The sequence below is a fragment of the Lottia gigantea genome (assembly GCF_000327385.1).
Source record: "Lottia gigantea unplaced genomic scaffold LOTGIsca_5, whole genome shotgun sequence".
NCBI lineage: Eukaryota > Metazoa > Mollusca > Gastropoda > Lottiidae > Lottia > Lottia gigantea.
The window spans coordinates 3178994-3194658 of NW_008709715.1; the positions used below are offsets into that span (position 1 = coordinate 3178994).

The 15665-nt window shown below is 32.8% G+C and overlaps 1 protein-coding gene across 1 annotated transcript in view; it reads left to right on the forward strand.

The window, feature by feature from the left end:
• LOTGIDRAFT_183151 (hypothetical protein) overlaps window positions 1-15665 on the forward strand; it is a gene marked incomplete at its 5' end in the record, with an annotated part of 30152 nt that extends 14487 nt beyond the window's left edge. The window contains 11 exons of the mRNA XM_009061948.1: window positions 9111-9379; window positions 9629-9777; window positions 10035-10200; window positions 10493-10673; window positions 10945-11089; window positions 11517-11671; window positions 12616-12884; window positions 13223-13371; window positions 13576-13741; window positions 14147-14327; window positions 14454-15665. Coding sequence (XP_009060196.1) covers window positions 9111-9379; window positions 9629-9777; window positions 10035-10200; window positions 10493-10673; window positions 10945-11089; window positions 11517-11671; window positions 12616-12884; window positions 13223-13371; window positions 13576-13741; window positions 14147-14327; window positions 14454-14638 — 2015 coding nt within the window. The 3' untranslated portion in view covers window positions 14639-15665. The remainder of the gene's footprint in view (window positions 1-9110; window positions 9380-9628; window positions 9778-10034; window positions 10201-10492; window positions 10674-10944; window positions 11090-11516; window positions 11672-12615; window positions 12885-13222; window positions 13372-13575; window positions 13742-14146; window positions 14328-14453) is intronic.

Sequence of the window (15665 nt, forward strand, 5' to 3'; positions counted from 1 at the left end):
ACCATAATAAATTTTATTATTTAAAGTGTGCCCCTGTGATTAAACCCTTCCAATATTATGTGAGTGAAATATTAATGCCACTATAGACCCGCCGAACATTAAGTAAAACGCATTATCAGTTGATGTTAAAAAGATGGTTTCCAGATTCTAAAACACTGTAGATTCTTTCATTGTACTTGTGTAGGTACTTGTCATTTTTTTATTCGTAGATTTGTCGAGAATAATTTTGTTTAACAGTCTAAATACTGGAAAGATAATGAATAATTTTCGTGTCAGATAAGAATGCTTGTATTGATTTGTTGTTAAATATATGTATAGTATACCCAGAATTAACACGTAGTCTTAAACTCTATTAAAATATTTCTCTATTGTTTGGTTACTAACAAACATTAATTTAATTAGACTTTACAACCCAAATCAGATCAATTTACATTCGTATGGACAATTGATTGAGATTAAAATCTCTACATAGGCACTGACCCAGGTCACAAAAAAAAAATTGTTTTTAATAACGATTGCATTTAACTATTCGGCACGATTATTTTGTTGTAATTTACATTTAGTTACATCGTAATACAAGTATTAGCATGTACAATAATTAATACGCCCTGCATTTCAAATAGGAGTCAATTGGAATACATAATCACACAAATGTGTAAATATGCATAATACTTTGGGATACATAATCATGTACGAGTATGTGTATCCCAACTATTGATGGGAATACAAGTGTACCCTTCTACTATGAGTGGGATACATCATCATTCGGATATGACTCCCTGTATATACAGATACATAAGATTGAAACTTTGTTGCCCCTCATTATTAACAATATTGCGCAATTGGTGCTCATAATATATTCGGAAACCAAGTTTGAGGATTGAATTTCCTCTCTAACATTTCTAAGTATATCAGCAATAGTTTTTTGCTGTAATGTCATAACATTGTTTTATAATCTGTGAGAAATATTTTACAAATGAGCCTTACTATGTAAGTGTAGTAGGTGTATATTGGGTAGAGTTTATTATATTCTAAGTCCTCTTGAGGCGTTATAAATCTAGTATATACCTACTTCTGATAAGAGCCTTCATATCAGTTTATTAAGAATTTAACACCTGTGCCTATATGAATGATAAGAGAGCGCCGCTATGATATTATTTACCTATCTCTAACGTTTCCATATGTTTTGACTTGATCAATGTAAAATAAAACTGTAGAATAAATAAGTTAGAATAATATTTTTATTATGTTTAAGAGTGAAATAGAAAAATATTTGGAAGACTTCTGCCACTTGATATCTCGATAGTTCTTGTTATTCTATTGTCTAGTCGTAGAGATGGGAATTATAACTTCGACGCTTTGATCTTAGATCCGTCCGAAGACAAACACTACAGAAGCGTAGTCTGGGGTCGGGTTTAAATAGTAGGGAGTCTCTTTTCACGACCATGCCAAGGTTTAAGAGCGTGTTTTGAGGTGTGGTAGTCAGTTCCATTCAGTTGTTGTAATGCAGTATCATATATATATATATGAACTGCAATTATATGTAATGTAATATAATGGTGTATACCTATTAGACAAATTCTGAAATAAATTCAATTATAATTGACTATAATTGTATTTAACGACTTCACGCTTGTTAGTCCAATATAATACACCTTTTAAAGATCTATATCAAATGACTCAAATTTATAGTTTTTTTTTTTGTAACAATAATCTAGAAGATCTAAAATGGTGCTTTGCACAAAATAAAGGACCAGCGTGTTTTTCAGGGACATCCTTTTCTAAATTTAAAATATGTAATCTTCTCTACACTGCAGATTGACTTGAATTGTTTTTAACTAAACTAGACTAGCTTTAGTATAGTCAAATGTTCTATGGGTGTATTCGCAGCTACATGGTTAAGTTCTCCTTCTATTGTACATTTTACTTGCAAGATCATGCCATATGCGTTGTAGTACATCATATAGCTTATAAAAATCAAATGTCTCTATTGTAGCACGCATAATAGATACTACATCAATTGCAACTCTTATGTACTTGTTACCGCTTTTTGCAACACGTATGTGTACTTAAATTCTATTGTAACACGTGTAAATACTTGTACTTGTAACATCTATATAGAACACGTATGTGTACCTATGCTTGAAACCTCTATTGTAACACGTATGTGTACCTATGCTTGTATAACATGTATTATAACACTTATGTGTAGCTGTGTTTGGGTTTGTAACCTCTATTGCAACATGTTTAAATACTTTTAATTTCTCCATGTTATCGGGATTTTAAGACGGTCTATTTGAATTGTTTACAAATGAGTAAGAAAACTGCTGACAATGTTTCAGTTAAACGGTATTTCTCTATCGATTTTCTGTTCAACCTAATTTCGTTCACCAGTTGCTTGCTTATTATTTCTACCAGTAAAGAAGCTATATTGGGCTATATTGTTAAGTCTGTCACAAGCTCGTCGTGATTTCACTGGATTTTATCTGGTCGTTACATCATAAGGTCGTCGACTTCTGTTATTCATGGTATCAGTTTGACCTGATCTAGCCAGATATCAGTCCAGAGAATAATCTTGTCAGATTGTAGTTGTTTTTATGTTTCATAATATTTGTACATGGGTAATTATAGTGTACAAGCATCATTGCATTTTTCTTGTCGTAAACAAAATGAATTTTAATTTTACACACATGTCCTTGTGAACTATAACGAACAAAGACATTATTAGACAATTTAGGAAACTAAGTCTCTGTGATACAAGATATTGGTAAATTTTCCCATTTTCGACCTGCTAGCCGTAACTTGGCATGGAAAGACAATTGCTAAAAGGCGGCCCAAGGATTAAGTTATAGGGCGATAACGCAATATATAACCTAAATAACCTTAATGTAAATTCTAATTCTCCTATTCTTCCAACAACTGTTATTTCTATCAAATTTATTCAAACAGATAGTTTTCACTCACAGTTCCAGTAAGTTTGTAATAAGAGCTGTGAAGTGTCAAACCAGGTGAGCTAAGGCTTTCAAATACTCCAATATTTACGAGCTTGCACTTAAAACCTATAGCAATTAACACTCCTTGAAGACTGCTCTCCAGAAAAAATGAACAGAAAAAGACACGTACATGAATCATTTGACTTGCTTCTTGCACTGAATCTTGACTTTGAATTAGTTGTGGTGAAGATAACGACTACATGACGTACATTAGTCTTTGAAATACATTTAGAAAAATATTCGATTCGAGTTTTCCTTTTCTGGCTTTCAAAGGTATGGTTAAGATAAGTACATAATATAAGAATATATAAAAATATGTTGGTTTATATTTTATCACGTACAACAGGTAGCCTTTATGGTGTTGGTGCCAAGGATGAGATCTATACTCCCAGACTGATGCTCCTTGTAGATTCTTATAAACAACACAGAGTTTTTAATAGGATATGAAAACTGTTGTACAACAATTCTTGAATACAACAACGTCACTTGCAATATGTTCTGACAGTTTGGTACATACGAGCAAATATAGCAGATGCATTCGTAATCTCTCGAATCATCACAAAAATGCACAAGTTGTTGTATAGCCGAGGCTAAACCAATTATAAAAAGTATCACTTCAACAGTGTGTGTTAAATTTATTAAGTTTGTACGAAATCAATGAAGAAAGAATATTAGTTCAGAAAGGAAGTTTAGTCGATTGCTGTATGGCAGTGTAAAGGAGAAAGCTAAATTTATGATGTTATTATTTTTGTCTGGTCGTTATGACATTCAGATACATTGCTAGTTTACATCTAACACATTATCTTACTACATACTCTAATTTATCTTACAACATAGCACATTTTTATAGCAGTAATACAACACTTTAAAGATAGTTTATGTTTGCATAATAACAATGAAAACACATGGGTATAGCTCTTATCGATTGCAGGATATTGTTTTTGTAGTACTCCATCTACCTATATGGTGACACTACTCTTAATGAAAATATGTCCAGTTGCTACAAAATGTGCATGTATAGGCATTGTTCACAGGCGTTTAGTACAACATATCTTAGGTCAATAACATAATTGTACTAAACTGTTGTACTATACTGTTGTACAACACCTTTATGATAAGAAGGACTGACACATATTGTAACATATTTATTATGTCTAGAACTTGATAATATATTGTATAATTTCTTGGCACCTTTAAATTGACAGTTCTCGGTACCACCCACCTATTACCTCATCATGTTAGAATAAATCTCAATTTTATCACATTAACATCTGATTCTACTATCATTTTGTACAGTATTTTTTATAAACAAAGTTCAAACTTCAATCTGAGAAAGTGGTCTGTATTATATTTACTGATACTCTGTATACTAGATGTAAGGGCTAAGGAGACAAGAACAATTCTAGTAAAATGCAATTCTATTCTAGATGTTTTTTAAAGACTTTTTGTGGGTTACCTCTCCTGCAATCTGTGATATTACGAAATTTCTTCATTAAATACTGTTCATTCAAAGGCGTTTAAACAGGATGCTAGATATGGTTGAATCAATGACATACAACATGTTGCATAATGATTTCGCCAGATTGTGATTGACAAGTGAACTCACCCTCAGAAAAAATAGCACAAAACTAAATGTCGTAGATCTTTATTACAATCAGATTGAGCTTAGGTATTTTGTATGTTTTGACTTGGCACAATACCATTTTCCTTTAGAGATTAGGGTGATTAAAGAGTAACCAGTTACTATTCAATATAAGGCACTGGCACAGAGTTAAAGTTATGTTTACAATAATTGTGATGCTAATATGCAATGAACTAAATCAAAGATGATCATAACGGTTATCCTATAAATCTTCTTGGACCTAATAAAGAAATTCATAATACTTATAATCTACATTGACTGCTTCAAATTTTCTGGAATAATGAAGAAAAGCGATTAATGGCTGCAGGTATAGAAAGTAAATTGTTTTAGACTATTATATACTATAAAGTACAAAGACAATGAAAATGAGAATATTTAATTCTATTAGATCACTGTACATCATCGGTCGACCACGAACAACTATATCCTGTAGATTTTTATTTTTCGAATAAGCTATGACTAATTTTTTGTAAAAAATAGTGGGAAATTTATTTTGTAACTCTGTGTAGTATCTTTTGATAATTCGGGATGCTTGGCAAGAAATGTTATTGAATGGAGCAACAAATGGGATTATTTGAGAATCAAACTGTATATTTAGTCCACAGGGCGAAATAGTTTTTAGTTGGTTCATCCAAAAGCTCTCCCTGTATAGTCTTGAACTTTTAGGGTTGGTGTCTTCTTCTGCGATTACCTTTTCAATGGGCGCCACAGAGTATAACTTTATCTACCTTACTTTGCACTTAATTTGTACAAATTCTTCGTGATCATCATGAACTTTGACTATGAAACAATATTCTAAAAATGGCAAGAATGTGAGAACGTTTACATCTAGTTTTGTATTGAATAGATCAATAAGCCTTATTATTATTCCCCACATATCACAACAAGTCTGATGGTATTAAAAGCTTTATTAGTACTGATGTTTTTATTAGTATCATTACAGACTGGAGAAATTAATATTCATCTTCAGCACTAGGAACATGAATCTTAAGACATTCTTTGAAGCGAAAAGTCAATCGACTTGTGCAGTTTTTTATTGATCTTTTGATATTCCATTTAATTGGGAGATTGTTTGAACAAGTTCTCATGCACTAGCTATCTCAATATTAAAGGGAGAGTCGTGTCAACCTTGCAGCATCTTTGAGCAACTGGATTTTCAGTGACTGCTAGCAACTTGTAGTAACTATAGCCCGCGTACATTCGAGCAAATGCGATCCATACGGTCGGGATCTACGATCATCTACTTGCTCCCACTGTAAGCAGTTAATTTACTTTCATATCGATCGAACTGAGGTCCCCTATCATTCTATGAAGCCGTGCACAGATAGTTTTCTTACTTCTTATTGTACTAAAATAGGTAGAAAAATATGAAAGGAATGTAGAATGTTAAAAGTTTCTTGGCTAAGTTTGAAGATAATTATCATGGTATAAAATAGGTAAAATATTTGATCAATGTTCTAATTAAAATAAGTGTAAAACGTGTGTTATCTTTATTATGTACTTTAATATCAATTACCCTAGGTCGGCACCTCGACCGCTTTAAAGATACACAGTAACGATCAGGGGTGAAGAGGTGGGCTTCATGATTCATTGAATCAAGGTGATCTAGATATTAACAATATCACATCGGATACGTTGCAGTTGTCATGAATTGAATGGACTTTTTACGTCCTACTATTCTACACCAGTTGGGCTGGACGGGGGAAACACGTCGAAACGTTGCATAAAACTTTAACCAGTGATTGTTGTTCCATAAAGCTGTGTCTATATATTCTACACCAGTTGGGCTAATGGGGACGGCCATGCATTGTAGTGTGCAATGAGGAAAGTTATGCCGAACAGCGGCCTTAGCCTACGTTTTTCGATTTCTAACTGTCGAAGGATCTGAACAGCTTATAACAGACAGGGCCTCGGCCTATTTCCAATTCGAAGGTCATCACTGACGGGGAGCGTATTTTAAAAATATCATTTAGACAAATACTGGGATCGAACCCTAGACCTCAAGCAACCCTGAGCAAATGACAAATGAGCACATCAGTAGCCTATCATATCTTTTGGAATATCTGCATGAGGTTTCTGAAAAATCTCAGTATTGCATTTCATTCATACCTAGGCCTACCATACAAGTTAATTTTTACGTTAAAACCTTAATCTATTTCTTATTTTTATTACATTGTTTATTTGATAAAGATGAACAAGTCAACAGGTGTAGAACTTAAAGTGTAGAGAGTTACCTTCCTTGTTTTAAAGCTTGTTATATTTCTCTGTAACCTGACTTAACTAACATTGATATTGGAACGTTGGCGGTTGTTAGTTAACATTTATTGGATTGTACTGGGGTTTTCTCGTCAAGTTTTATAGATTATCAAACCGTTATTCAATAGGTTTCTTTTGGTATATTATACAGGAAAACATGTGTAGTCATTATTGCAAAGTAATTTTTGTCACCATGCATTCTGGCTGAAATAAAAGTGCCGGCTAGATAGTTAGATTAAGACTCAACTGGTGCACTTGGAACAACCAACATCTTAAGAAAACAACAAAAGAATGAAATCAAAATGGTTACCGTTATTGCACAACTCTTTTGTTTTCTTGGCATCATTAGTTTTCTCTTTTTCATGCCTGATTCCATGTCGACCGCAGACGAGAAGTTATTTTGGCTCAATTCGCCAATTCACACAGTAGACATAACGAAGAACTAACTTTATGAGACGTAAACAGATAGTTTAGTTGAGTGTTGATTGATGACTCGTGATAAAATAACACAGAACTATGTCTTTATTATCAGATTTTTACATTTTATATTTTATTTTTCAAAACATTTCACATCGTGTGTGTTAGTGATAACGATTTTCACAGAAAAAATATATTGATGATATTGATCATTACTGAAAAGGGGAATGCTCGCTTGGAAATACATTATCAGATCAAAGAATTTCGATTTAATGATTTTTTCATTGAAACAAATCCTCAATAACGAGAAAAGCTATTTCAATCTAGCCATAATGTATAACAGAATCAAACATATCGATACTTGTAAATATCTAAATCTGGAAATACATAACCAAACCTAGCAATACTTCAAAATAGTACAAATTAAGCATTAAACATTGAATAAATATATATATCTAAACCTAGCAATACATTGAATAAAGTCAACCCTAGAAATACTTCTATATATAACTAAACCTAGCAATACATTGAATAAAGTCAACCCTAGAAATACTTCTATATATAACTAAACCTAGCAATACATTGAATAAAGTCAACCCTAGAAATACTTCTATATATAACTAAACCTAGCAATACATTGAATAAAGCCACTATATATAACTAAACCTAGCAATACATTGAATAAAGCCAACCCTAGAAATACTTCTATATATAACTAAACCTAGCAATATATTGAATAAAACCAAACCTAGAAATACTTCTTTAGAAACTTAACTAAACCTAGCAATATCTTGAATAAAGCCAACCCTAGAAATACTTCTATATATAACTAAACCTAGCAATACATTGAATAAAGCCACTATATATAACTAAACCTAGCAATACATTGAATAAAGCCAACCCTAGAAATACTTCTATATATAACTAAACCTAGCAATACATTTAATGAAGCCAACCCTAGAAATACTTCTATATATAACTAAACCTAGCAATATATTGAATAAAGCCAACCCTAGAAATACTTCTATATATAACTAAACCTAGCAATACATTTAATAAAACCAACCCTAGAAATACTTCTATATAACTAAACCTAGCAATATATTGAATAAAGCCAAACCTAGAAATACTTCTATATATAACTAAACCTAGCAATATATTGAATAAAGCCAAACCTATAAATACTTCTATATATAACTAAACCTAGCAATATATTGAATAAAGCCAAACCTAGAAATACTTCTATATATAACTAAACCTAGCAATATATTTAATAAAGTCAACCCTAGAAATACTTCTATATATAACTAAACCTAGCAATACATTGAATAATGTCAACTCTAGAAATACTTCTATATATAACTAAACCAAGCAATATATTGAATAAAGCCAAAAGCAAGAAATACATCGAATAAAGCAAAACTTGGCTAATTTTAGCAATATGTGAATAAAGCCAAACCTTGAATCATGTTGGAATATTTCAACCAAGCTATAGATCTACATTAAAATATATAGTCAAACACAGCAGTAAAATAATATATAGCTAAACCTAGTCAAACACTGAAATATAGCCAAACCTAGAAATACATCATTATGTACAGCCAAAAACAGTAATTCGCAAATAAAAGTCAAACCTACCAATGTATTGAAATATAGTCAAATCTATCAACCTATACAAATACGAGATAAGAGCTAAACCTAGGAACATCTTTACATAGAACCTTATTCATCTTAATGTAGTCAAACCGAGGAATGCATTAAAATAGAATGTCAATCAATGTTGAAAAATATTTTTGTTTCAGGAGTTGAAAATCTGGAAAGTGGTGTCGGTATCTATGCTTGTGATCCTGAAGCCTACACTGTGTTTGCTGATGCATTAGACCCAGTCATTAAGGACTACCACAAAATTCCAGACAATAAAGCAATCAAACACCCAGCCTGTGATCTTGGTGATCCAGAAAAACTAAAATTTGAAGATCTAGATCCCGAGGGAAAGTTTGTTGTGTCTACCAGAGTACGAGTAGGACGATCTCATGATAACTTTGGATTCCCACCCATACTTACCAAAGAGGTCAGTCTATTTTTGTAATCTACCGACGACACAACGTCTACTGTCTAACATTTTAAAGAAAAGATTTTAGTTACTAGCTTGCGATAAATGGTCTCCTTAACATGACCGGAACACCTTGGTCAAAAGCCAAATATTGTATGGTCCATTGTTTTTTTATACCAATGTCTGCCTCTGGACAGGTCTCTGAGTATTTATCAGTACTGATAGGTCTTGAGTATTCTCTAACATTGATAGGTCTTATCTTTATAGCAAAGAGAGGATATGGAGAAGAAAACGACTGAAGCATTTGATGGTTTACCAGAAGGACTAAAAGGATCTTATCATCCATTAGAGGGTATGGACGCCGATACTCAGAAACAACTCACTGAGGATCATTTCTTGTTCAATGATCATGATAGGTAAGCTATGTGATAATCTTATTATAGATGCTTTCAGATGTTACTTTAACAAAAGATAATTCCTTTTGCATCACCCGAATTCAAAGAGAAATCAGGTAGAAATACATACCATACTTTCTACACGTCCGCCGGTGATTCTTGTCAATAAGCATGACCAAATCACCTCAATTGGTTTCTTCTTAGCATAGCCGTTTTACGGATGGGCTACCAGCTGGCCAAGATAAAGTTGAAATTTTGGATTCATAACATCTTTTTAGATTCTTGAGAGCTGCAGGAGGGTACAATGACTGGCCAACCGGAAGAGGTATCTATTTTAATGAAGAGAAGAATTTCTTAGTTTGGGTCAATGAAGAAGATCATTTGAGAATCATTTCCATGCAGAAAGGTGGCGATTTAGGGGCTGTTTATAAACGTCTTGTTACGGTAAGATCTTGATTTGATGATAACTATATAATGGGGAAGCAGTCAATGCAAAATATTTTTTGTCGTAGAAAAACGAAATTATTTTGTTAAGTCTTGCATACTATTTACCTTAATACGCAATGGTGTATCACAAAATGTATCATTTGAAGCGTATACACTTCAAGATAATGTTGTCTTTATTTTGTACTTTACTTTCCTTAAGTGATGTTTCGAACCGACATGTTTTCTGCTAATCCTTTCCTGGTATTGAGATCAAAAGGCTTCATTCTCATAATTCATTTCATAATTTTAGGCAATTAAAGCATTGGAAAAGAAATTGACGTTTGCTAGGAATGACAGACTTGGTTTCTTGACGTTCTGTCCAACCAATCTTGGTACCACTCTAAGAGCTAGTGTACATGTTAAGATCCCCAATCTAGCTGCTCAACCCAACTTTAAAGAAGTGTGTGACAAATATAATTTACAAGCTAGAGGTAAGATAATCCAGCATTTTACACTGAAAAATCTCGTTTGTAAAATATGTTCCCGCTTAAAAATTTTGTTTAGTTTTGTGGACGTGTCCATAGATGTTGACTAATATACCTAGTCACTGACTAATCGTAGCTGATCCATATGGATCATCTCATGCAAAGATCAAGTCACGGATCGTAGTGGTTCAACTGGTCCCCTTTCTAACACGTAGTTCATAAAAATATTGCATGCCTTATCTTTGCTGATACATGTGACTGACCTTGTGCAATCCAGGCATCCATGGTGAACACACAGAATCTGTCGGTGGTGTTTACGATGTGTCCAATAAAAGAAGATTAGGATTAACTGAATTAGAAGCTGTTACGGAGATGTACAATGGAGTTAAAGAGATTATTAAACAAGAGAAAGAACTCTCATGGTAAGTTTGATGTCCTGCGGTATGTCGGACATGCTCACCCATCCAAGTCGTTGAAACGTCGCTCATGGTTGTTCTTTGGGATTATATTCTTTGCATGATTGTAACGTGACGGAACCCATCGACGACACTGAACATCTCTAACACTATAGATACTGGTTGAGATTAAGCAATTAATCATGAAAGCAATTTAGTTTAGTACTTTGTGTTTGGGGTCGGTGCTCTTTTGAGATTTCTCCATTTTAATTTTTAATGAAAAAGAAAGTCAAAGCTTTTGCATTGTATTATTTCTTGTCGTGAAGCACGTAAGTTTTATAGTCACTTGGTGCTATCTTCTGGAATGTAACAACAGTCTATAGGCATTCTGTGATTCCCTCGATATGCTCGAATCAAAATTTTACAATTTCATACAAATGTGTTTATAATGTAGGAAACCCGAGTCTATAGAAGATATGTATGAACATGTTTCTAAGGCTAAGAACTGTAAATCCTTGATGAAGAAATATTTCACTAAAGATGTGATGGAGAAACTCAAGGACAAGAAGACTAGTCATGGTGCAACTTTAATGGACTGTATTTATTCAGGTTAGCTTTTATCACTTTCATATCATCATCTCAATTTGCAAGATAGGTGTTGGTTTTCATAGGCATATCATGGTGATGATGAGTATTCTGCAAGAGCTCCAATAGTTTTTTCATTTAGTTGGAATGGTCGCAGTTGGTTTTGGTGGGCAAATTTGTCAATCTTAATGTATTTTATTGGCCAATCAGCGTGGAATTGTAATGAAGAATATTCATCATCAAACGACAGTCTTCTCCTTTTGGAGCACAAGAGTAGAAAAAAAAACCATTTCATTTCATCTAATTTTATCTTCAATGGTAGCAAGAACTTGCAATTTTTTTATGAATAATATGTGTGACTTAATTCCAAATAATATATTTTAAGAGCTGAATTTGAAAGTACATAATTCTGTTTGTATCACGTTGAAATTTGAAAGAGAGATCACAAAATGCTATAATCTTAACCACACGAGAAAAACATCGTCCATATTTCAAGTAGGGCGATTTGATGATCCTTCCTCATTATTACAAGGTTAAACTCTACTTCATTTCAAGTTTTATACTAACATTGCACTAATTTACACTAACATTATCACACTTTTACAAGATCAAATGATTTGGTTTTGGATAGTCGGGTCATCCTTAGCAATTTTGGAAAATTGGTATCGGTAAATAAAATTAAAAATTGCCTCCGATTTCAGACTAAAACATGGAATTAAACCAATATATCCGGTTATTAGAACCTATAACAGCTTTTCAAATAGGGAGGTCTTCGAATGATTTAACACTATTGGCGATCTTAAATCTTAAAATCTAGTATCACCTATTGTCTTTCAAGATCATTTGCAAGAGGTTTGACCAAGGTAGATAGGTATAGGCTATCTTGAGAACTTAAGTTAAAATCAATTGATCTTGTAAATCTTTAAAATTATGTGTAAAAACTTACAATGACGGATTTCCATTTCTAGGAGTTATGAATCTAGACAGTGGTGTGGGAATCTACGCAGCCGACCCTGAATCTTATACTGTATTTGCCGATATTTTGGATCCAGTTATTAAGGAATACCACAAACTGAAGCCATCTGATACTATTACTCATCCAGCTTTTGATTTAGGAGATATTGAAAATCTTCCTTTCCCTGATCTCGATCCAGAAGGGAATATGATCGTCTCTACTCGTATTCGTGTTGGTAGAAGTCATAAAGAATTTGCTTTCCCACCTGTTTTAACTAAAGAGGTACGTACAATCTTAATTAGTACAAATGTTTATTATATACCAATAACACCATTTTTTTTTTTATCCATTTTGACATAATCTAGAAAAAAGTTTAAGTGAAAAAATCTGAGGTTATTATTTAAGCATCAATTTTTGGGTTATCGTATTTGTTCATGCGTATTTTGAGGGAAAGGTCGATGTGATTTGCTCTGAACTACTTCTGAAAGCTTAATTACAAATGCCGACATGACTGAGAACGTCACCAGGTGCGAGATGACGGTGAGTTCTCACAAAATCAGGTCTCAGTATGTATCAAAATTTATTCTTTAAATGTTTATTGTTTAAATTATTGTTTACAGGATCGAGTAAAAATGGAAAAAGTTTCTGTTGATGCTTTAACTAGTCTAGGTGATGAATTGAAGGGAAAATATCATCCTTTGGACGGAATGAATAAAGAAACTCAAGACCAGCTAACAGCAGATCATTTCTTGTTTAATGATCATGACAGGTAAACATTTGCCCCTTTCTTTTGAAATTTTGTTGCCGCTTGGTAGTCTGGGGTGTGGTTGGAAACTGATCAACAATTCAGGGAACTCTTCTACTAGTGCATTTTCAACTAATGTGATTTTTTCTGTAGATGTGTTCATTTGCAAGGCTAGTCTTTTGATCAATTTCAGTGTTTCCAAATTCAAGTTTTATGATTCGTTTTCAGATTTTTGAAGGCTGCAGGAGGGTACAATGACTGGCCAACCGGAAGAGGTATCTATTTTAATGAAGAGAAGAATTTCTTAGTTTGGGTCAATGAAGAAGATCATTTGAGAATCATTTCCATGCAGAAAGGTGGCGATTTAGGTGCTGTTTATAAGAGATTAGTCAAGGTGGGTATTAAAGAGTAGGCCTATTTACATGTAACTGATCATAGAACTAAGTCTAGCTGGTCCCATTGAAATTCATTCAGGAAGTAGCTGAACTCATTGATATAGGACAAGAAACTACCTCATACCCATTGATGATCCAGGTCATTCAGTTGATACGGCTCACCCCCTTAGTTAAACTTTATACTAATGAAAATAATTTATCCTATTGAACTAGATTATTCATCTGAACTAGGCCACCACATTGAATTAGATTATCCCACTGATCTAGCTTATTTACCAGAAAGTGGAGTTTTCATTCTCCCTAGGCCTATACGGCATTATAACATTTTGGAAAAATATCATTGTTTAATGATGCATCTAATATCATTTGAATGTTGAACATGTCATGTTACTGTATAATTTTAGGCTATCAACGCTTTAAGTGAAAAGTTGAGTTTTGCTAGAGAAGATCGTCTTGGATTCCTGACCTTCTGTCCTAGTAATTTGGGTACAACACTCAGAGCTAGTGTCCATATTAAAATACCACATTTGGCTGCCAAGAAAGATTTTAAACATATCTGTGATAAATTGAAGCTTCAAGCTCGTGGTATGTTTATATTTCGTATTATTCCAATTCTTTCTGCAAAGGAGTCACAAAGTGAGTTATATTTGTTCCATTACAAAAAAACGTCTGAAATCCTAATTTTAATAAATGTTGTTGTTTGTTTTACAGGTATCCATGGAGAACATACAGAATCTGTTGGTGGTGTTTACGATATCTCTAACAAGAGAAGACTTGGTATCTCTGAAATCGACGCCGTTAAGGAAATGTACAATGGTGTTCAAGAAATTATCCGAATTGAAAAAGATTTAGCAAGTGGTAAAGGAACAAAATCTTCATCATGCACCGTTTTGTAACAAGGGATGTAACTCTGTTTTTGCTCAGCTTTAAATTTCATGATTTATTTTAATATAAAACGTAAATATAACATCAAATCACAAATTTCTTTTCGAAATTTTTATTTTTGTCCCATTTTGTATACTTTTGAAACTATTTTGAATATTTGATAAATGGAATTCCGAACATTGTGTATTTTTATTGTCGATTTCGTACAACTGTCATTTTCTGGGATCTTATGAGCATGATACAATTTGGTATAAGAAAACGAACAATCTATTCAGTATTAATTTGATTTTGGAGTAAGGTGCTTTTATCACTCTATTTCATATTATATAATTGTGAGCTATTGGAAGGGGAAAACATTGTACATAGATTTTTAAAACTGAAAAATTTGGCAAGCATTTGAGCTTCAATCTTGATATATTTGAATGTGATAAACATTATAGCATAGATTTTTCACTTTCTCCGAGTATCAAATCTAATATACAGCCGTGTTTCTTTAATGAGTACACAACTAAACTCAAGTCGGCAAATGCTTGCCAAATTTGAAATATTATTCAACTAGGTGTTACTATTAATTGTATATAGATAATGTATTTATTATTATTATTATAGATCTGTGTGAAATATTATACCAAAGGCGTATTTATTCATCTCGTCGTTCAAATTTTGCAACCATTCTCGACAATATATCAAAAGCAGCATTAAATATTGCCTTTTTCAATATCTTATTGCTGGATTGGTTGTAGAGTTATGCGAGGACTGAATACACCACAATGTTGTAATAATGTTTATTATTTATGCTATTTAACTATGTTTGGTGTTAATATACAAATATATCTTAAATACATGTTATGTCGAAATATAGTCGTATGGCTTAATCTCATCAGCATTATGGACTTGCAAGCAGTATTTTCTCGTAAGTTTATGCAGAAATGCAGCATGGAAATGCATAACTTCAGCATTATGCAACGGTTATATTGTACACTTGTCTTTGATACGCATGCCTTTCATAAACAGTTAATAAAATTTTTCAATCTGGTA